At 38.0% G+C, this 23,870-nt stretch overlaps 2 protein-coding genes across 2 annotated transcripts; one reads left to right on the top strand and one right to left on the bottom strand.

The window, feature by feature from the left end:
• Window positions 1-2,571: 2,571 nt before the first annotated feature.
• Window positions 2,572-5,233, bottom strand: LOC128736972 (uncharacterized). The gene is made up of 3 exons (XM_053831495.1): window positions 3,979-5,233; window positions 3,739-3,919; window positions 2,572-3,676 (listed from the first exon to the last, which is right to left on the bottom strand). The coding sequence occupies exons 1-3, from the start codon at window positions 5,133-5,135 to the stop codon at window positions 2,807-2,809; spliced, it is 2,208 nt and encodes a 735-aa protein (XP_053687470.1). The 5' UTR covers window positions 5,136-5,233; the 3' UTR covers window positions 2,572-2,806.
• A 14,617-nt stretch (window positions 5,234-19,850) lies between these two features.
• LOC128736583 (intraflagellar transport protein 88 homolog) lies at window positions 19,851-22,499 on the top strand. Its single transcript, XM_053831073.1, has 5 exons — window positions 19,851-20,012; window positions 20,079-20,885; window positions 20,948-21,292; window positions 21,348-22,299; window positions 22,354-22,499. Exons 1-5 carry the CDS (start codon window positions 19,851-19,853, stop codon window positions 22,497-22,499), a joined length of 2,412 nt encoding a protein of 803 aa, XP_053687048.1.
• Window positions 22,500-23,870: the final 1,371 nt, after the last annotated feature.

The raw sequence follows: 23,870 nt of genomic DNA, 5'->3' as shown, positions 1-23,870 counted from the left end.
GCGTTTTCAAGGCAAATATGTCTTCAAAGTCGGACGCATTCCTTCTATTTAATCCAAAAATGGCATAGGCTTTGGAGATGGTTGTGCTAATGTGTTTTTCGAATCTCATTTTGCTTTCAACGGTCACCCCTAGATCTTTAATACAGTCAGTGCGTTGCAACTCATCATCGCCAAGTTGGTAAGTAAAGTGCTGCGGATTTCGAGAGCGACAGATCGAGATGACCCTGCATTTAGATGTATTCACCGCCATACCGTTAATCACCTTTATTCTTGTTTACGGCCGTATCCTGCATTCGTACGAATAGTTTGTTTCGAACGAATCGGGAAGCACTATTCTCATATTCGAATGAAGAAAGGGGCGTTCGAACGATCGAATGGATTCGAACGAAAACAAGGATACGAATCGGCTTAACTTTCGAACGAATGTCATTCGAACGAAAACAAGAATAAGGATGAATATCAAACCAGTTTTGAATAGCTGTCACGTCCCATTTATGCAGGAAATCATGCCTACTTTGGACTCCGTTGGACGCTGCGATCGAACAAAATTCGCCACCGCACGAAGTTAACAATCTACAAGACGCTGATTAGACCGCTAGTCCTTTACGGCCATGAGGCGTGGATTATGCTCGTGGAGGACCAACGCGGCCTTAGTGTTTTCGAACGGAAGGTGTTGCGCACTATCTACGGCGGAGTGCAGATGGAGGACGGAACGTGGAGGAGGTGAATGAACCATGAATTGCATCAGCTGCTTAGGGAACCACCCATCGCTCACACCGCAAAACCCGCGGTACAAATTATTCGTTTACGATATAAGGTTTTGCAAGGTGACGTCACGAATGAACCGGAATAAACTCAATTCACCCATCTGACGTCCACTCGTGGTTTGTTTACGATTTGTTAGGCGAAAGCGTTATGCATAAATTGGAGTTAAACGTTTTAAAAGCGTATTATCCAGCAGTGTCGCCCTCCAAACTACTCGGAATGGCAGTTTTTGTGCTTTTCTGACTGCCGTTAAGGCCTTTAAGCAATATTCAGTTTCAACATGTTAACCCATGTTCTAAGTCCATGTAAACAAACCACTGATAGACGTCAAAGAAGTGAGGTTATGCTCGCCCGTGCAAAACCTTATAGGACGGAAGTTTCGTTCTATTTACCTAAATACGGTGTCATAATTGGGGCAAACTTTTAGTGATCTTTACAATACTTTTGCTGCTAGATAAGGTGAAACGGTACTGAATCCAAACATACTAGGAAAAATGGCGCCCATGTGAGGCAATATGCTCAAATGGGTGCCATCTTTTCGGCCATGTTTGGATTCAGTACCGTTTCACCATAACCAAAGAAAGCATTCTTCTTTACCGTTTCTTGGTTACGTATTATGTTGTATAAAACAGTTATGGAAAATTACACTAATTTAGAAATATACTCCACAATTCTGGTTTGATGGCAACAAAATTGCCAGGCAATCGATGACCGAGGTGGCTCTGGCTAGGTGTTGAAAACAACATTTCGATGCATCGTTAAATGGTGAACAGGATGGAGCGGTCAACAGAAACAGGATAACGATTGAGGATGATGGACAAGGAGAGATCAATCAACTTTCGATATGTTTAGGGGCGACTGGAGCTCTCCAGTCTCTTACTTACTTATGTGTCTGTCCATGTCCACAAAGGGATGAAATCGGAGATCTCCACTGTTGACGCCATGGCTTTTACCAGTCGCCAGAACAGGTTCTCGTCTACAGTCCGGATGTCGGCTAAGCTGCGTCGCCACGAGCCTCTGGGTCTGCCTATTCTACGCTGATATATGATATATCGCAAGCACCGGTTAATGAAAACCTGCAGTTTTTGCGTTGTCTCTGCTAAGACGCACCACGTTTCGCAGACATACAGCAGTACGGATTTAACGTTTGAATTAAAGATTCGGGGTTTCGTACGTAGAGTGATCTGATTTGAGCGCCAAACGCTTTGCAGACATGCAAAGGCTCGCCAGGGCTTCCTGATCCGTGTGGCTATATCAGTATTAGTACCACCATCGGGGGTTGTTTGACTACCAAGATATTGAAAGGCGTCTAGTTGCTCAACCTGTTCTTCCGCTACTGTGAAGTTGGTGGAATTGTCAGTGTTTACTACCATAGACTTAGTTTTTGCTACATTGACTGTGAGACCTGCTGCCTGGGAGCTCTCGGAGAGGTCATCTAACTTGCTCTACATATCGTTTCGACGTTGTGCGAGCAAGACAATGTCGTCGGCTAATTGCATCGAGGCCAACATGTCAGTTATAACATATTATAATTGAATGTCGGTAAAAAGTATTTATTGGCGAAAGAAAAGGCAAATAGATAAATTGAAACTTTTAAATAATAATTTTCATATTTATAACCGAGTCCCTTGGTTGCTCGAATTTTATCGGATTTTCGGTTAGTCAATCTAGGGTTAAGCGACATTGTGAATAAATCAAATGGCGATCCTAAAATATAGGAGACCAAAGCAAATTGAATCCATTTTTCGTTTTATTCATCTTTCAAGTCTATTTAAATAAGCTCGATATACAACAAGAAGGCTTTTTCCATGTAACGAATAATACGTGCTTCTGAGTTTTCTTTCATAATTCGAAAGAATCACTTTTCCTATTGTAGTATGTTTTATGAATTAAATAATATTACTTCTAAAGACAATTCCAACGCGTAAATTTTTCGCTATAAAAACAATCCCTGGCGATACTCTGGAAGTGAATATTTTTACAACGCCCGGGGTTATTCTAGGGAAGGGTCCTATTTTAACTTGTTGATTATCACACTGGCTTATTGACAGACAAGTGTATCATCGATTTGCGCCATAAAATGTTTCCAGGATTCGAACAGCGGCTGGTCCTGCTGACTGGTGCCGGCTTTTAACGTAAGCCACCGTTGTATCAATAGCAGGTGCTTAATTTCCTCGCGGTAATAAACCAGCACAGATGGACTGACATTGATTTCCTGAAGCACTAGCGAAGCAGTCGTCTTCCGGTCAGAACTTCGTACAAAAATTTGGTTTGGCTTGTCCTTTTTGTGCAGTTTGGAAATGTTCTTTTCCAGGGCCGTAAAATCATAACGATTCGATTTAAGCTCCCGGCGTGTGGGAGTTCGCGGTGAGGTGGCTGTAGTCATGTGGTGTTCCGCATTATTTGATACACTCATCGAACTTTTGAGACTGTGGAAGTAACTTTGAACCGGATATACTTCCATATACGAACGGAAACCATTCAGCAGCAAAGTGACGTATTGATTGCACGTTATTTCATGGCTAGCTTTCCGATGCGGTTTTACACGTAAAAGTGGGTAACGAGTGTCCGGTGTTTTCATTCCATCACATGTAGGCGTATCCACAGAAGCACACTTTCTCCATCTGCCTTTGGCCAATTCCTTTGTGAAGAAAGCCACCGAAGCTATACTTAGTTGTCCATTCAGTCGATGGAGAAAATCGTTAACCATAATCATACGAAGCAATGGTGAACGCATTTGTTGAATTGAGCGCAAACAAAGCGACACACTGTAGTAATCAGATGCCTCCTGCAGACGTGAAATTTGCCGTGCAAAATAACGCGTATTGTCCTTGATGCAAGGATAATCCATCGTACCATCGTACTGAATTTCGCTCAAATTGATGACCGTTCCAATGACAGAAATAAGACGCTGTGAATAAAAAACCAATTAATTATAAAGACATCACTGAGTAAAGATAAAAAAAATCTCACTGAAACCACTTGAATATTTTCTTCCGGATAATTTAAACCATTGACATTAACGTATAGACCGATAATACGTTTAATGAGGGCATTTACTTCACCCACGCCGGAATCCTCATGCCACAATAAGCTTGCAATCAACGGTTGCCGATTGGGCTTGATCATGTTTTCCTTCGTTTTATGCGGATGCCTGAAAACAAATTGTAATGAGATGTGTGACAAAATGAAAACGTGAAAAGTGAACTCTACCTCAAGATCCACATAGCCAAGTCCATTTCGAAAATCTTAACCAAAATCTGTAGCACCAGAAACAGCCTGTCCAACTTATCCACTCTAGAGAGCAGCTCAAAGTCGTACTTCTGATTGTTTTCCTGCTCCCACAAATAAAAACTAGCCAACGAACGTTCCCTGCCGACGGTGCGAACGCTCTGTTCTTCGTCCCGATCTACATAACGTTCTATCAGGCTCAAAACCACCATAAAGAGACCTTCGCTGAGATCGTACTTCATGAAGCAATCCCCTTCCAACCGTCCAAATATCACACCATGATAGGCCGTCTTCAAATCTAACCAACAGGGAGGGAACTGCTCAACAGTTCGATCCAGAATATCGACAGCTTGTTGAATCACCGTGGATATGCAATAATCCGCATTCAGCTGCAACGAAGGTGGATTGATGGTCATAACCAGCTCTAGTGTTTTAACGAACAACGTCGAATCGATGAACTCTTGGCGGAGCAACGCCTGCTCCAGGTACTCCAAAAACTGTACGGGACGATTCTCGATCAGCAATTCTTTTGCATCCCGCTGCCGACGACTGTTGACTCTGCGAGCTTGATTGGTCCGGCGAGCGTGGAGTTCCGCACATTTCGGTACATTACGCAAGCACTCAGGAATGTAAATTAGATTGAGCCGTTTTCCGACATCAAAATAGTGTTCACCTAAGGCAGTTTTTAGCTTCTCTTGGCTTTCGGCAATAGCAGCCGCTTCATCACTTTTATCACTATTATCAACTACGGACGACGACGGTGCCATTGATGAAGACTTCTGAGTGTCATTTTGCGGTTTTACTTCAACATCTAACTTGCGCTTACGAGACGACTCCATATGAATATCTTTTAAAGGCACCGCGACTGCAAGTTGGTTCAATGTATCGGTAATGTTTCGCAACTTCCGGGAGCTACGACGCTTGGAAATTACCACCTCAGATCGGAACAATTCTGCTGGTTCTGCAATTATGTCGTTTTCTTTTCCGGAAGCGACAGAATGCAAAACAGTACGGCTCTTTGTCCGCGCAGATTTGGCGGAATGTCCTGTTTTTATCGCGTAGGGTAATTTAGATGAAGCTAATGCACTTAGTCCCGTAGCAGCCCGGGTCATTCGTTTCTCACAATTTGCTTTAGGCATTATCTGGCCAATTCATCAGCACGAAAACATTAATAACTTAACACAACACTACCAACGCTTGATATGATCTGAATTAAACACTGTTTTGAATTTTTGAAGGCGCGTCCGTCTTTTCAACTTTCTCAATCTCAAGCTTTCTGCTTGCTGCAGCAGCGCAGGTCGCATGGATGCCGGATGCGCAAATATGTCAGTATGTTTACAAAATGCACTCTTTATAATTAGATATGCGGATATTTGTAGATTTATGATGTATTGTCAATTGCAAGGAAAATTGTACCATCCAAAGTGCGATATCGCTCATAAAAGTGCTATTTTGCATTAAATCGTTTCGGTATCTTCGGCGCACTATTTCGTTATCTTCCAAGCAATAAGTGCGCCGAAGAGACCGAAACGATTTAAACTAAAATAGCACTTTTATGAGCGATTGCGCACTTATTGATTGGACAATTTTCCTTGCAATTGACAATACACAGCTATGGCGCAGATTTGTGATCTTAAGATTTTTAAAGATTGCATAAAAGTATGCGCTGGTTTATGCAGATTATTTCCCAGTCAGCCGTTTTTGAGTAATTTTTCAAATTTTTGAGAAATAAGTTTTTTTTTAAACAATCTGGCATCTCTGCCCAATACGAGAATAATTCGCGTAACTTTTCAAAAGGACCTAAGTAACATTGAGAGATTCTCTTTGGTCTTCCTCTCTTCCGATTATTACGGCGACATAAATGCATTTCAACCAGGGGGCTGATATGACGTCACATTTTCGTTGCTCACATGAAAAAGGCGGCAAACGCAAAGCGATTTCACAAAACGAATTTAACTAACCACACGGAGCGAAAAAGCTCCAGTTTGTTTTAAACAAAATGATTGTTGCTTTAAGCCTCAATAAAATATTTTTATAACAACCTGAAAATATTGTTGTTTCAAAACGAGATTCTGTTTGAATCAAGAAAATAACAGTTTTGAATTAAAAGTAAAGTATTTTCAAATTTGAAGTTAACGTTGATATAACAATAAATATTTTCATTTCAATCATACATTTCAGTTTGAAACAAAACCAAATTTTTGTTTGTGCGTAAAACAACCATAAATATGGTTGAAACTACATTTTTATTCTCCGTGCATTTTCACAACTTCTTTTGTTTCGCATCAATTTCGCCTGCCTGGCATTAGCCATGTGACGCTAAAACCTTGGCTAAAATCAAACTAAAACTAACAAAATTTAACAATTTACACATCCGACTCGGTTGTCAGCTTGAGCCCATCTATGAAGCTGTCAGCTTGGGCCCGCTCTATGTTGGCTACGTTTTTTTGTACAGGTTGGTATTGGAAGTGTCATTCCCGTGATTTCAACAAAAGTTTTCTTGACGATTAGGTAGGTAGTGACACCAGCAACCGATTTGTTTTAAAGTGCATTCGCATCGCCGTGGTAATCGAAAGAGAAGAGGCACAAAGAGAATCTCTTATTGTTACTTAGGTCCTTTTGAAAAGTTACGCGAGAATTTTTGTTACCGACTTTACCACAGTTGATGTACATGAAGTAATTTGCGGTTTCGTCACCAACGAGAATGACATTTGCTGAGGATCGCTTATGTAGGAGTGAGAGGGGAGCAAAGAGTGGAGGAGGGGATCCGGGAGTTTGGAATTTGCTGTTGTTGATATTACTCCTACTGCAAACAGCCTCAGCGCGGGCCTCAGCTAATGTCAAAAAATCTTTATATGTGTGCGTGGTGGAATACTTCATTGACGTTTTCGTTTTCACCGGTCAAGCGGCAAGCCAATGAGTAGCGAAAAATCAGAAAACGACGTCAAACTACAAAAACAAACCGCGTCGAACAATGGGGTTTGTTTTAGGAGTTTGACGTCACGCTTCATCGTGATTGGTCGATTTATGATTCCACCCACACCATGATGAAATTTCTTCATTGCACTAACACCACTTACCCAACATTGCCACACCTGTATATATCACATTGGGGTACGCTGCTGAAACCTGCACGGAGAATAAAAATGTAGTTTCAACCATATTTATGGTTGTTTTACGCACAAACAAAAATTTGGTTTTGTTTCAAACTGAAATGTATGATTGAAATGAAAATATTTATTGTTATATCAACGTTAACTTCAAATTTGAAAATACTTTACTTTTAATTCAAAACTGTTATTTTCTTGATTCAAACAGAATCTCGTTTTGAAACAACAATATTTTCAGGTTGTTATAAAAATATTTTATTGAGGCTTAAAGCAACAATCATTTTGTTTAAAACAAACTGGAGCTTTTTCGCTCCGTGTGAAAAGTAATTCGCTATGTGGTTGCTGCCACCTTCCCAAGCTTGTTCTATTTGTGAAGTTTATGCACAGGTTTGTTAAATTGTGAAAAGGTTAAACAAAACTTTGCACCAAATCTTCACAAACTTTCCATATGGCAGTTCCATGAGAGTACAAGAGATCGATTTGTGCTTACATAGCGAATAGCATATTGTCGAATTTGTTTATTCAATCCGGATTGGAACTGGATGAACTTTTTGTGTTCATTTGCTCCTATCTGACAGATAAAATTCATATTTCAAATATTTTGAAATATTCAGTTTCAACCCGGATTGAATAAACAAATTCGACATATGACAAGAAAAGCTCAAGAAATCGATATCATTTACGATTTCTTAACCCATTTAGCCCCACACTTTTCCCAGCAGGGATAGAAAGTTGAAACTTTCAGGAAAATTCTCTTTTAGGTCAACTAAGAAAAACCCGCTGACATGTACCTATTTTTAAATGCAACGCTGTGCGTTAAGGGTAGTGATGTCCGAAATTTTCAATTATTCGATTACCAATTAATCGGTTAACGTTGTATGCACTAATCGATTAGTTCAGTATTCGTGCTAGTAGTATTCGATTATAAATATTCGAATATTTCGTTTAATAATTCGATTAATCGTAAGATTATGAACGATTAATGGCGATTATTCGCATTTTTTATCCCCTTAGAACTATTCGATTAATCAATTTTTTTTTCTTGTGAAGGCCCTTGACCTCTCCTGCCTCCACCCCATACGCTTCTTTGGGGTGGGAGGGACGATTTATCTCTTGGATATTTTGAAATCCCGTTTCTTTATCATTTGCGCTCAAATTCCCATCTCATTCTCTTTTGTTTCTAATCGGACTGACTTGTTGCGTCGCTCTCCCGCATATGTCCATCATATTGCTAATTTTAGATACTCACAATAACCACCATCATAGTCTGCCTACTACTGTTCATATTTTACCTGCCTCACCTTTGCAAGCAACAGGAAGCGGTTCTGCCTTAGCAGACCAACTTGCCTTGACCTTAGCCAATTGACACATGCGTATCTGATGCATAAAATATTATGTTAAATGACCTGCTTCTATCAAATTTAAACATTCTCTCTTGAACGTCGGCGGGTTTGTTTCTGTCTTCCAGGTAAATTATTAAAGGCTGACACATAGAAGGAAATTCTTCAAAATCCATCGTCCTTACACATTTTGCTAGCACACTAACGCCCTCTGTTATACATGTTGCGGAGTAGCTTGCATTTGCAGGGTTTTATACCGCAGGTTTTTTACATTTGCAGGGTTTTATGCTGTAGGTTTTTTATACATTTGTATGTTTTTATACTGGAAACTCGAAGCAACACTCGAGCGCCGCGGTGTGGCCATGTTGCGAAACATGCTTTTTTGAAAAATGAGTGGTTTTTGATTGGACGATGGAAATATCGCGAGTGTCTCGTCTGTTTGTCTGTGCGTATAGTATATATGTTCATTGAAGTTCAATTTTTCGTCCACCATTACGCCGAGATACAGTCAACTTTCGCTAATTGCACTAAGCTCTTAGCCCGTTTAGTGAAAGACTTTCGTTAATTGGGCTGAGATGTCAAAACCGAGGGATATATCGATTGTTTTTGTAGATATCGTCGCAGAAAGGTTTATAAAAATATACACTTATGTTAAATACAGAATCAAAGAGGAACCTAATCTTTTCATTGTTGAAATTTAGTTCTAGATTGTTTAACAAGTAAATAGCTGAATTTCATGCTACAATGTTAATATATACTGGCATTTTTAATTGTTTCACCGTGATGCTAAAAATAGGAGGGTCAAGTTCATAAGGGATCGGCAAACGATATGATGCAATTGTTTTCCATTCAATTAATTTTAATATTTTCTATATAAATTATTTTTTACACTTGAATGAACTATATTCAAGAGCCCCTCGGAAGAAAAAATACGCTGTCAGAAATGACGTTTGACTTCGTTTTAGATGGGCTATAGCCCAATTAACGGGAGCCCGATTAAAACGTAGCCCAGTTAAAGATAGCCCAACGAACGAAAGTTGACTGTATTTCACTACCTTTACGCGTTCTATGTCTTCTCCGACAATACTAAGTGATTCCTCGCGTCCATTCCTTTGTTTGTAAGTGATCAACATGCATTTTGTTTGCATTTAACATTAACTTCTTTTCTTTGAGCCACTCCACTGTTTTGCTAATGTCTGTTTTTATCAAGGTGTATGCTACTTGAATGCTGTCTGCAATAACGAACATCACTGTGTCATCCGCAAGCAGGTTCACGTCGGCAACGGTTATCGTTTCTTTTATATCGTTTACATACAATATAAACAGTAATAGTCCTAGCACACTGCCTTGCGGAACACCAAATTTAACATCGACTGACTCAGACACCACTCCATTGCAGGCTTGCTGATTATCGCGAAAGCACTCTACTCTCTTTGTTAGTTATTCTCCAGAGAGTTACACGACCTGTGAAAAAAAGCTTCTCAGATCAGCTTCGATCAGCTTTGCGGTTGAAGCTATTCGGCATATTTCGTTTTTTCATGTTCTTCGTTCTGCTCTGAATTATCGCCTGTATGGCAGGCAACAAGTGTTGCTCACCCATGAACTACGGGTTAATGCGATTCACAAAGCAGTCTTCAGCTAAAGAAGCGTTCAATAGTGAGCGATATCATCTACATTCTTCATGAAGAATATTTTTTGGTTCTTCCTCGCGAATGAATGAATGATTTTAGGAAACAAGGGAAACCAGTTATTCATGTTGAATGGCAAAATTCGTTGTGATGGTAAACAAAATCAGAAGATTTGTTGCATTGCGGGTAGATAAACCTAAAACTTTTCCTCTTAATTCTATTATTTGGTCGGCGTTAAGTCAAACCGAAGACCGAACCAAGTAACAAAACTTTGATTTCGAGAAAAACTCGTTCAAAGTTTGCTGCTCTGTATGGTTTATAGCTATGAATCGTTCGAAATCTTCTCATAACTCTGGCTGTTTGCAACATTTATGTAGTCTGATTAGTGTATAATGTAGCTTAGAAATTTCTTGATCGTTTGCTGTCATTAACTCATTTTATTAAATGTTGCGACTTGGTGTAGTCTGATTTAACACCGACCATTTATAAATCGTAGAATTAAAAGGAAAACTCAGTTTTTTTTTCATTCTGCATAATCTTCTTCGACGAACTGTAGGTCTAATTATAACGATAAATAAGACATTGTAACAAACCTTAAGTAACTTTGTTTATCTTTATACAGAATATAGCTATAGTTATAGGCTATAGCTATTGGCTGTGAAATGTGAGGGTCGACGAAACTTGATGGTATTATCAGCTGCTACGCTTACGTTTTACTATTAAATTAAGGTTTCGCGGTCGAAAAACAAAAGAAAAACCCGAATTAATCCACCTAGCGGCGTGACCTAGCCTTTCTACTGCCACAATAATCACTATTTAATTTCTCAGGAACATCTATAATTAACTTGACTATATTTTTAAATATGCGTTCCGTATTCCTCAAAATCCTTGTTTGCCAGTAAAATTCACAACGTATTGCGTAGAATAATTATATTTTCTTTCCTTGGGTGCGTAAATACTTGTAAGCGTCATTTATGTTACTTGATGAACCCCTTATTTAGTTTTATAATATTTACGTGATTTATCGAGAAATAATACAAAAGATAATTTTTACAGATTTGAATGAATATATATATAGAAAATTAGAAATTAACCCACTAACGGGTCTACAGACGGCCTTAACTTTCGGGATTCAGAGCCATATACGAAACTTGTTTTGAATTGACAATTCAAGATTTTTTGATATTTTGATATTAATACCATGCGTTCAAAAGGTTAGCATCTTTGAAAAACAAGAGTTCAGAAAAATTATTATTATACTTCGCTTTTGAAGAAAAAGGATATCGACAACAAAATGATTAATCTCAAAATTTTACTATTAGTTTGCTTGGCTTCAATTTTGCAATATGTCTGAATTAGAAAAAATAACTAAATAGAGCATTAGATATGAAAAAGAGAAATTGAATTTTTTCTTAGCCGGCGCTCCTTCAGATAATTATTTTTGCATGAAAATCAAAACTTAAGCTTCTTTTGAATGTACCTTCATGAAAAGATAGTCATTAGCTTGATCGCATCGTTTTTACAATGTTAGAGGGTTAGGAAAACAAAATGAGGTCGAAAAATAGCGCAAAAGCTGCGCCATTAACATGCTTGAGAATGGGAAATATGATCGATATGATTCCCAGTGCTTGTCTTTTTTTGATTTATTTATTAAAACATGATACATGACATAAGACATCTGTCCTTTAAAATGTCACTAACGAAAACAAATCTTACAAAATTACTATCGTGCAACGTGTACTTCCAATTTTTCATATAACATTTCTAAGCTCTAGTATCTATTGATTGAAAAGAGCATCTATTGATCAAACAGAATTTGTTTGAAATTTGTATAAATTTATTTGGAAAAATAGTCTCACTAGTATTTTTAATCCTACACACTACTATATCTACATGCTTAAATTAACTGCTTTTCTTCGCTTTTTGCTTTTCTTGTACAATTGTGAGTAACAGCAAGTGAACAAAATGACAATTGAAATCTGAAATCAAAGAAAAGAAAAAGCTTTTCGATTGAATCCCACTATTTAATATTTATTTGCAACAGATACGTAGTTCGCCTACGACGCGCAGGCTTCATCAGTGTCTTATTTCAAAGCGTATACGTTTCGTATTCCATTAAGAGGCTTCAAAAACTTCAGTCAATTGACATGTTTCTCACTTTTCTTGAATTTCAATGCAAATTTAAAAATTGCAAATTGTCATCACATACACACACATACATATATACATACATACATACATACATACATATATATATACATACATACATACATACATACATACATACATACATACATACATACATACATACATACATACATACACACATACATCACACACATTGCATACAATCAACATTTGTTTTGATTTCACACGTTTTAACGGTTTAATATACGGTGCTTAAGTGTGCTTACGGCGCTTAAGTTTATATAACTTTTGAATGAACCGTCCGATTTTAAATAACTCGGTTTCGTTTGATAGATCTCAGCAGTAATTTTCAAATAATCATAAAATGTGTGATGTTTTTCATTAAATTAATGCTTATATGTTACATAAATATGTTTTAAATACTATTTTTTCACATTTCTTTATGTAACTTTCAAACTACAAGTCCAATCGTCATGAAATTTGGAAGTTAAGGGTTTGCAAGGCTCCTCTTTCATATGCAATCAATTTTGTTCAAAAAATCGGTTAAGAGACCTATGAGATAATGAAGTCCCATATTTTTCGTATTTTTATACATAACTTTTGAACTAAAAGTCCGATCAGTATGAAATTCAAGAGCGACCAATGGGACACCTAGACCTTTCATTTGACACTAAGAACATTAAAATCGGTCCAGCCATCTCCGAGAAAAGTGAGTGAGATTAAAAGCGTCACATACACACACACACACACATACACACACACACACACACACACACACACACACACACACACACACACACACACACACACACACACACACACACACACACACACACACACACACACACACACACACACACACACACACACACACATACACACACACAGAAAATGCTCAGTTTTCGAAACTGAGTCGAATGGTATATGACATTCGGCCCGCAGGACCTTCTTTCCATTTCCGGTTTTCCAAGTGATTTCTATACCTTTATACTATATATTTATATAGTAGAAAGGCAAAAATGATTTTTTTTCGTTATGTTAAGCAAATTTGATAGACGCTGCTCATGTAACATTACGTTTTTAGCTTCATATACCTTTATCTCAAAAACTAAACAAAATGTTTGTTGACAGACGTTTGAAGAAAATGTTTATAATTTGTGAGCTTTGGCCACAAAATACAACCTACAACCTGTAAAGGAACTCAGGATACAGGTTCGCAGGTGATAAACCATTCTGTGTAGTTTATTAATAAAAAAAAAAAATCTGAGTCAAATGATACCTGGCATTCGTCCCACAGGGCCTTCTTTCGATTTTCGGTTTTCCGAGTGATTCCTATACATTTATACTACTATATTTTCATATACACATAGTACAAAGGCAAAAACTCAAAAAATGCAAAATTGCAAAATAATAAATTTATATCTAGAAAAATGTATTTCTGTCTGTCTGTGTGTTCCTATATGCATGTATGGTACTTTCCGCGAAATGGTATTCCGCGTTATGGTCAATCGAGAATTGCTTTTCCGCGAAATGGTGTTCATCGAAATATTATACAATCACGGCAAATATTTTAATGCTATCAGCTTTATTTTTTTTCGGATTATAATCACTTTAACAGCATTCGTGACTTCTGCGGGGTTGGGATTTGAACCCGGGTCCGCCGCGTGAGAGGCGTAAATGTTAACCACTACGCCGGGACTGACCCCCGGTATCAGTTTTGTTTTATTTAGCATAGCAAGGGGGTGTTGTTTTATACTTTAGTGCGAGGAAAAATTGAAGATTGTTATATTAGACTACCCATGCAGTTTACAATTTTGTACAGCACAGATTATTTGTGGTAGTATGAACTATGCCGGGTCAGCTAATAATAAGTAAATAAGAAATAAATGTTTCAAATTAAAGCTATAAATTAAACTATAAATGTATTACATAGATTAGACTATAATAAAAAGTGTATAAGTGTAAATTATATACAAAAATGAAGTAAAGCATTTACAACGATTTAAAGTGAAACGCCCTTAACCCACCAAATGTCGGGGATGGGCACTAGAGGGTTAACTAATAGAATATATTTTAAATAGTTACAGCTCTATTAAAATTGCTTTGAAATATGCTTTAAGTATTTTATCTGAGGTTACATATTTTTTATGCATATAAAGACAGTTCTTCATAACTAACATTCTCGGTGACCATAAAGATGTATTATCGACTGTATTATCAAATTTGCGTATAGAATTCACTCTATGCGGTGGTACACTCGACTTTTGAATTGCTTTTCTTGTCTCATTTGATCAATTTTACTTTTTATTTCATGCTATGAACTGGTCGGTATTAAATCGAACCGGACCAGTTAAAATGAGTTAATGACAGCTAACGATCAAGAATTTTCTAAGCTAAATTTTACTCTAATCAGACTACATAAATGTTGCAAACAGCCAGAGTTATAAGATGATTTCGAACGATTGATAAATATAAACCATACCGAGCGAAGTTTGCGCGTCTTTCAAAATCAGAGTTTTGTCTATTAATTCGGTCTGACTTAACACCAGCCAACTGTCTTCCTAATTTTTAAAATAACTGTCAATAATATTGCTACAGTTAGTGAAAAAATTAAGTCAGCTCTAATTTGTAACAGAAAATTTATCGATCTCTTCAAATTTTAGTAACATTTGTAATTGGATGATATTAGACAACATTATGGAAAAAACTGACGCAATTTGAGAAAAATTCAGCCGTTACACGCTTTTACACTTTCACGCTTTTTATTCAGCAGACTTCGCAGCCAGCTATTAGAGTACAGAACAATTGCAAGGCTAGTGCTACGATATTACAGCCTCCCCCAGTCAAGGTTTGAACATGCAACGACGGGTTTGTTAGACCACTGCCATAGCACGTAGCCAACTGGAAGGCTTTTGTTATGTATTGTATTAAAATTCTGAAACTGACTATATTTTTCCAATTATAGTCTTATTCTATTCAATAATTAAGTATAATGTTAACCCTTCCTTCTTTGGAAATTTCAAAAGCATAATTGTTTTCAATAGTTTATAATTATGCTTGTTGTTTTAAATTTTCTTTACTAACGAATAATAGTTTAGTCCTCCAAGCAAAATTTCAAAAACCTATATTTAATTGGATTTAAATATTTTGTTTTTGAGAAAATGTGTTTCATTTGGATAGGAGCCCCATCTCCTACGTCCTCCCTAAAATTGCTCTCTCGCCCACCTATAAAATTGCTGGTCATTTTATCTATCTAACAACATATATATTGTTCAGTTTCGTTCAGTAGTTTAGTAGTTATTAACATTTAAAATCTTTCATTCAAACGTTACACTTCTATTTTCGTTTTCGCAAAGTGCTACCCAGTCCCAGTATAGTAAACAAAGACGTAGTCCTACGTCAAAAATTGGTAAAAATGTGTCTCATTGTAGACGTCTCTCCCCTATATTTTAAAATTTTAGTTATCAATGGTTTTATTTAAATAAAAATAATTCAAGAATGTGCTAGGTGCAATAGTGATATTTCTCTTCCTGGGGTGCGTAAACATTTCTTAGCGTCATCCAGTTAATTTATTTTATCAACACCTTTATTAATTTCAAATATATTCGTATGGTTAGGAAAATATATCACATAGATGATCATTTTTTCAGTCCTCTATGAATATATGTAAAATATCAGTAACTACGGAAACAATATGAAATTAAATGAGATAAATATTTGTTTGTCCAGTGCAAGTCTTTGTTGATTGCAAGAACGCAAAATTTGTTTGAAATTTGTATAGGAAAACTAGTTCTTGCTATTTTAATTCTACGAGTAACTATTTGTATGAACCAGCTACAGATCAAACCGATTTTGGCACGTTTCACGGATTATTTTTGACACGACCGTATTCGAAAATCAGTTTTATTCTTTTTGAAAAACAAAACTGACATATCAGAATATTTCTTCGCGGCCGACATGGCAATTCTGAAGGCTTAGCGGACAATTCCCGGTTCGGTTTGGCGAATTCTGCGCGAAGTTACAAGTACACGTACATACATCACAAATACACACATACTCATACACATACATGCAAGCACACATACATCAATACATAAAATCGACACTTGATAGATGTTTTGGTTATCCACGTTTTGACGGTTTTATATACGTTCCTAAGTATTCAAGTTTAAATATAGTTTATTTTCGTTTGATAGGTTTAAACAGAACAGTTTTCAAATAACGTTTACTTATATACTGATATAAAATTCAATAGTGATCTTTCATTTGTCACCAAGACCATCCAAATCTGTCTACCGACTCTGAGAAAAGTGAGTGCAAACCGTTCATAAGTACACACATACGTACACTCGCCCAACGCCCATACGTACACTCACACATACATACATACACACTATCTTATAAGGTTTCCAAAAATAAAATACGGAAACAGTTTGCTTTTACATTTTATCCGTTATCTGCAGCCAACTAAACTAAGCTATTAATCATCGCCTCGGTGATAAATTTTTGTTCGCTTCTTCATGAAGATCGAAGCATTCGAAGAAGAGTGAAGAATATCATGTACGCTTCGCACCGCAAACGGACCGAAGGCGAAGAATAGAGAGCGCAAAGATAAAACACAAATGTTCGGCCTATGTATTACTCTCACGCAAGTCGCATCGCTGCAAGCTTTCAAGTGTTATTATTATCTTCATTCTGGAGCAGTGAGGCGTTATTGAATCTTCGAATGCGTTCCTGCTTGAAGACTAAAAATAGGCGTTATGATGCGATTATCAGCAAGCCTGCTCCATTGTCTATTGTCATTTGGTGCCTTGATGTTAAGTTACTTTCAAACCAACTGAGAACCGTACCTTCTAATCCAATTTTCCTTAGCACTTTTATCAGTTTCGGTCTATCGATGGTTTCAAATGCTCGCTTCAGATCCAAGAACACAGCCAAAATAACCTTTTTGTCCTCTATTGCTTGTTTCCATTTATATAGCTAGCAATATATTAAGTGATGTTTCACACGAGGGCTTCTTTCGAAAGCCGAATTATTCGTTAAGCAGTATTTCATTTTCGTCCAGAAATTCATCTAATTGTTCCTTCACGACTACTTCCAATACCTTCTCGTATAATGGTAACATGTTTAGCGGTCGTCGATCTGCGGGATTTTTCGAATTAGAAACTTTCGGAAGCGGTACAATCAATGATATTTTCCACGCACTTGTAAAATCCCCTTGTTCAAGCGATTTATTTACTATTGACAGTAGTTTTTTTATAATTTCAAAAGCATCCCACATTACACATGTGTTCACAATTTTCACCCCGCCACGCACTTTCAGGTTATCAACAATCTTTATCAGTTTAGCCATCAACACCTGATGAAATACTTCCTAATGCCGGTTTGTCTGTCTGTTGTCATTGCATCGCGATCACGCTATTCACGAAGTATCTATTTAGATTATTTGCAATAATTTCGTTTGATAATTTTGGAGTCCCAAGTATGCTTTTCCAGCCATCATTTTGCAATTTTCATCGGTCCTGGTCAATAACAGAGTAGCAGCACACGTGCGGTATCCTATGCCCAGGTAACCAATAAGCATTACCAATGCAATTTAAAAGCAAGCCAATAAGCATTTAAGTTGCCTTAAATGCTACTTAAATGCTATTTTGGCAAAATATGCGGCTACTTTACTGCTAGCCCTCTTATAGTGCTGACAATGCTTATTTCCAGCCAATTTACAACAGTTATGCAGTCAAAAAGCTGATAAACAACAACCTGCAGTATAAAACGCCAGGGATGCTAATAAACGACAGATTTACTGCTTATTTTAATGCTTATTGGTTACCTGGGTGCTTATGCTAATAATTTCGTGTGATATATTTGGCTCATTGATATCAAAGACATGATTTAAATGGTTAGTAGAGGGTTTAATTAGCTTCTGCAAAGTTTTCCATAACTTTTTCGAGTCACCTCGACTGGATTCAATCTCATTTTGTATGATTCTTCGCTTCGATTGCTTTATAGCCGCTACATACCGGTTTCTCATTCGCTTATATTCGTTTTAAGGTGAAATTAGTCGTCATCGATTCTACCAATTTCAAAAGCAGTTTTTTTGTTTGAAACAGAAATTATGTTCATGAACCCAGTAAACCATTTGGTTTGTATATCTCGATTGCAACTGAGATATACGAAATCATATCTGAACGAAAAAGTTATATTTCACGCCATATAAGAACATATATGTACCAAAGTGGAGGCGATATACGTGCGAAAGCTTTGACAATTATTTGTAATTCTTTTTTGCGTAGTTTTTATAACACGCAACTAAATACTCCTGAATATATGATTAAGATATAATCAAATATTGCAATCGTCTATACTGCTTTATAATTCACAGTCATGAATTGTATATGAAGGCACGCACGACTGCAAAACAACTTATTGTTCACTTCGATTTGACATACTCTAATTATTATACAATTCCAATGTGAAATTGACATGAAAACGATTTATTATGAACTTTCTATTACGATTTTGTGTTATCTGGGAAAATATATTCGCTGTGTTCAGATTGGCAAGAAGAATGCAGTATTTACTTTTTTATAAACAGAACCTCGCTTTTGGGCTAAAAAACTGCTTCCGAAATTGGGTTCTCCGACGAAAAGTTAATGACTGCTAATTTCCCGTTAATGTTGTAAATTTCCAGTCATTCTAGACTTCATCATCATCATCATCATCATCATCATCATCATCATCATCATCATCATCATCATCATCATCATCATCATCATCATCATCATCATCATCATCATCATCATCATCATCATCATCATCATCATCATCATCATCATCATCATCATCATCATCATCATCATCATCATCATCATCATCATCATCATCATCATCATCATCATCATCATCATCATCATCATCATCATCATCATCATCATCATCATCATCATCATCATCATCATCATCATCATCATCATCATCATCATCATCATCATCATCATCATCATCATCATCATCATCATCATCATCATCATCATCATCATCATCATCATCATCATCATCATCATCATCATCATCATCATCATCATCATCATCATCATCATCATCATCATCATCATCATCATCATCATCATCATCATCATCATCATCATCATCATCATCATCATCATCATCATCATCATCATCATCATCATCATCATCATCATCATCATCATCATCATCATCATCATCATCATCATCATCATCATCATCATCATCATCATCATCATCATCATCATCATCATCATCATCATCATCATCATCATCATCATCATCATCATCATCATCATCATCATCATCATCATCATCATCATCATCATCATCATCATCATCATCATCACAATCATGTTTCCATATTTCTGTTCCTTTTTTTATACACGCGTAAGCATAAGACATTCCAATACACAACATTAAACATAAACGAAACAAAACACCACGTGCAAAAGCAATATAAACAAGTGGTTCCCCCTGTTGCGTCTGCGCATGACTCGCGTAAACGGTCATGCTTCACCGTTGCTATGAGCGGTATCCGTTGTCCCTGGATACCGATTGGTCAAACAAAACCGTAGGTCGAGTTTCGGAAGTACGGAAGAATGGCTTCCAACGGTGGCAATTTTGACGACGACATTTACGGAGGTTTCTCCGGTGTCACTAACAAACTATTTAACTACGATGTAAAGGAGGACAAAGCATTCCAGAATGCAATCAAAACGTCAAGCTACGGAAAGAAGACTTCTACGCCCAAGTTCTTCTGGGTATGTAAAATAAAGGTTAGAATCGATCAAATGGAACCGAGCGGTAATGGGTGATTGTTTTTGCAGAATGGCGAGAAACTAGGTTCAGCAGAGACCATGGCCACAATGGCTCGCCCTTCAACAGCAATTCGTCCCGTTGGGTATTCTTCACAAAATAGCAAACTATTTGACCCTCTGAATCAAGCCGCGAAGAAAATCGTGGTGATGGAAAACAAAAAGGAGGAAACCCCAGAGCAGCGCTATAAAAATATGGAGAGCAAAATTTTTGCATTATTAGAGGAATCCATTATTGCGAGTACCGGAACGAAACCGGATATGGCAACGGGACTAGCGAAAGCAAAAGAAGCTTCGTCACTTGATCGAACGCTACTACGAATGCGTGATCAAGATGGAGGCACCTACACCCATAACTTCGATCTGACATTCTTTGTATTGTTCAACCTAGCAAACGTTTACGCCAAAAATGAAATGTACATTGAAGCGTTGAACACCTACACACTGATGACCAAAAACAAAATGTTTCCAAACGTAAACCGATTAAAAATCAATATGGGAAATATCTATTTTCAACTTGGATTATATACGAAAGCGATTAAAATGTATCGAATGGCGTTAGATCAAGTTCCAGGAAATCAGAAGGAATTGCGACTGAAAATTACTCACAATATTGGCATTTTGTTCATTAAAATGGGACAATATTCGGATGCCGCGACTAGTTTTGAGTTTATAATGTCGGAAAAGGGAGACCTGAAAACGGGACTTCATTTGATTCTATGCTATTACGCACTCGGAGACGTCGAAAAGATCAAGCATGCTTTTCAGCTTCTCTTGGACATACAGATCGATTATCTTGAGGACGAGAAAATGTATCAAGTAAGCATCGGTTAACCGAAAACAAAGCTGGTGAATAACTGAGTAATTGATTGTTTTTGCAGTCTAACCCATCCTATGAGTACATAAACGAGATGATCAAGTCGGACGAATTGCATGCCTATGAGCAGAAGATCCGACAACTGGCGGAGAAAAACATACTGATCTCAGCAAATTTGATATCCACTATCATTGACGACTACTTCAACGACGGTTACAGTTGGTGTGTAGAAACTATTAAAAACTCTTACTTTTCCCCATTAGCAGTGGATTTGGAGCTTAAAAAAGCGGTTATCTATTTGAAGCAAGATGATATCCAGCAAGCTATCGATACATTAAAATACTTCGAGAAAAAGGAATCAAACATTGCCATCAACGCAGCGATAAATTTGAGCTTCATCTACATACTGGTATGAAGGTTAGTATTAATTACTAAAACGACGTTTTACTTCATTCATATTTTAGAAAAAAGATATTGCTACTGCAGAAACATATACCGAGACAGCCAAGAAGATTGATAGCTATTGTCCAGCAGCCTTCATCAACAGTGGTGTCTGTCATATGATGAAAAATGATCTCGATACTGCAAAGCTGATGTTTATGAACGCTTTGGATATTGATTCCACTTCATTCGAAGCTCTATACAATGTTGGATTGATATTCAAAAAGCTTCATGATTACAACAATTCTTTGCTCTACTTTCGTAAAATTATTTCCAATTTGGGTCATGAACAGCACCCGGAAGTTCTGTATCAAATCGCCAATCTTTACGATGCACTCGGAGATGTACCAACTGCTCTGGAATACTATTTGCAGCTGCTTAGTTTGGTTCAGCAGGACAACAAAGTTATTCAAAAAATCGGTGAATTGTACGAAACTGATGGCGAACGGCAACAGGCCTATCATTACCATCATGAATCGTACCGTATTTATCCAATCGATTTCAGCGTAGTGAATTGGCTTTGCTCGCACTACATTGAGTTGCAAGTCGTGGAGAAAGCGATTGGTTTCTACGAAAAGGCTGTCCTCAATAACCCGCTGGATCCTTATTATTTGCTGCGAATTGCTGGTTGTTATCGTCGCATTGGAAATCAGCAAAAATCTCTCAATTTGTTTAAGATAATCCACGATATTTATCCGGAGAATACAGATTGCTTAAAAGCGTTGATACATCTCAGTCAATCGCAGGGGAATAATGAGCTATGCGAACGTTATATGAGTGAACTACAAAAACTGGAAAAGCAGAAGGAGGTTCGTCAACGAATCGGTACCGGTAGGCCTCCAACAACAAATGGTTCAAGAATATCCAGCGGTGAACAGGAAAAAAGATCCGGAGCGGGTTCGGACAACTATCAACCACCGGGTACTGCGTCTGGGTCTGGGTTCGGAAATAACAAGAGCTTGGATGTTTCGCCAGGTAAAATGAGTTATATAATTAACAGAGGAAAGGTATAATTTTGATTGTTTGTAGACTATAACGCTTTAACTAACGCATATGGATACTCGGATCCACTTGGTCCACCGCAGGAACGACCGCGTACTGGCTTTCGGAAAAATGCAACGGTAGATGACGAGTCGGATGAAGATATCAATCCGTATGATTTGTTGCCAGTTTAAAAGGTATGTTGTCAAAGATAAGCTTATATTTTTACAAAAATTTAAAATAAATCCAAATATTTTATATTTCTGGTCTATTCTATCGCCAAACCAAGTTACTCATTTTTGATTTCCGAAAATAGTCATAAACTCGAAAAAAAAAACTTTAAAATATACCATCCACATGGAATGGGCGAGACGATGTCGCAGGAATTCGCTTGCACACATTCTTACCTTCCCACAAAAAATAATTTTGACCCATTCCATTTGATTTTGTCGTGGTGGGCCAAAATAAAAAGCGCGCAACGCATGGGCCTAAATAACTCATTTATTCTACGTTTCACCTGCGGTGCCTTTTGGGAAAGGCTTTAACCCATAGGGCTATGCACAACGGTTTTCGATGCTCGGTCCAAGGATATAGGGGCAATGTGGCTCCCACTCTCTCTAAGATGACAGCGCCGTCAGTGGGATATGCGGGACCTTAAAGGGGACGGTACACGGGTTAGAAATCTTATAGCAATCCAGTGCCTTGCGCCAACAGATACTGCCGACCAGGAGGACACATACCACCGACCAACAGATACTGCAAGAGAAAGAGTTTTTACAGCCAGCCGAACAGACGTGGCAGAAAATCCCGAAGGGGGACATCCAAATCCACATGAGCGACTTCAACGCGAAGATTGGCTCCAACAACGTGGACCTTGAACGCGTCATGGGACGCCATGGCCTAGGAGAGTTGAGCGAAAACGAGGAGCTTTTTACAGAATTCTGTGGTAATAACAACATGGTCATTGGTGGATCGCTCTTCCCCCATAGACCAGTACATAAAGTCACGTGGGTTTTCCGCAACGGCCGAACAAAAAACCAAATCGACCACATCTGCATCAGCCGGAAATGGCGAAGGAGCTTTCTTGATGTACGCAACAAACGCAGCCCTGATATTGCATCCGACTATCATCTTGTTATCTCTGAGATACGTCTGCGCGTCGCACGTGTCCAACGACGGGAGAAGAAAGTTGGGTACCGCTACGACGTCCGCCTATTGGAGGATCCTGAGCTGAAAAGGGCCTTTGTCGAATAACTTGAATCTCGAGCCTCGGAGTTGTCACTTGGTGGAACCGTCGAAGAGCAATGGACCGGTATCAAGAACGCCTTCATCACAACCAGTGATGAAACCCTCGACAAAGCGCGCAGCGGGCGGAGGGAGTGGATTTCGGATGAAACTTGGAGGAAGATCGACGAGCGGAGAGAGGAGAAAGCCGGCATTGAGCAAGCGCGGACCGAATCGGCTAAGACAGCTGCCCGTCAACGAAACGCCGAACTGGAGAGGGCTGTTAAACGTGCTTGTAGGCGGGACAAGTGAGTCTGGACTGTCTCCCTAACCGAACAAGG

Source organism: Sabethes cyaneus, chromosome 2 (genome assembly GCF_943734655.1).
Source record: "Sabethes cyaneus chromosome 2, idSabCyanKW18_F2, whole genome shotgun sequence".
Classification (NCBI taxonomy): Eukaryota; Metazoa; Arthropoda; class Insecta; order Diptera; family Culicidae; genus Sabethes; species Sabethes cyaneus.
Note: the sequence above shows the minus strand (reverse complement) of the source record. Positions and strands in the feature narration are given on the sequence as shown.

Coding starts and splice junctions, on each gene's coding strand:
- LOC128736972 (XM_053831495.1), bottom strand. CDS start 5,135: ATGCCTAAAGCAAATTGTGAGAAACGAATGACCCGGGCTGCTACGGGA. Junction 3,920..3,978: donor TTGGCTATGTGGATCTTGAG/GTAGAGTTCACT, acceptor ATTTGTTTTCAG/GCATCCGCATAAAACGAAGG. Junction 3,677..3,738: donor AAAATATTCAAGTGGTTTCA/GTGAGATTTTTT, acceptor TTTTATTCACAG/CGTCTTATTTCTGTCATTGG.
- LOC128736583 (XM_053831073.1), top strand. CDS start 19,851: ATGGCTTCCAACGGTGGCAATTTTGACGACGACATTTACGGAGGTTTC. Junction 21,293..21,347: donor TGAGCTTCATCTACATACTG/GTATGAAGGTTA, acceptor TTCATATTTTAG/AAAAAAGATATTGCTACTGC. Junction 22,300..22,353: donor GAGCTTGGATGTTTCGCCAG/GTAAAATGAGTT, acceptor GATTGTTTGTAG/ACTATAACGCTTTAACTAAC.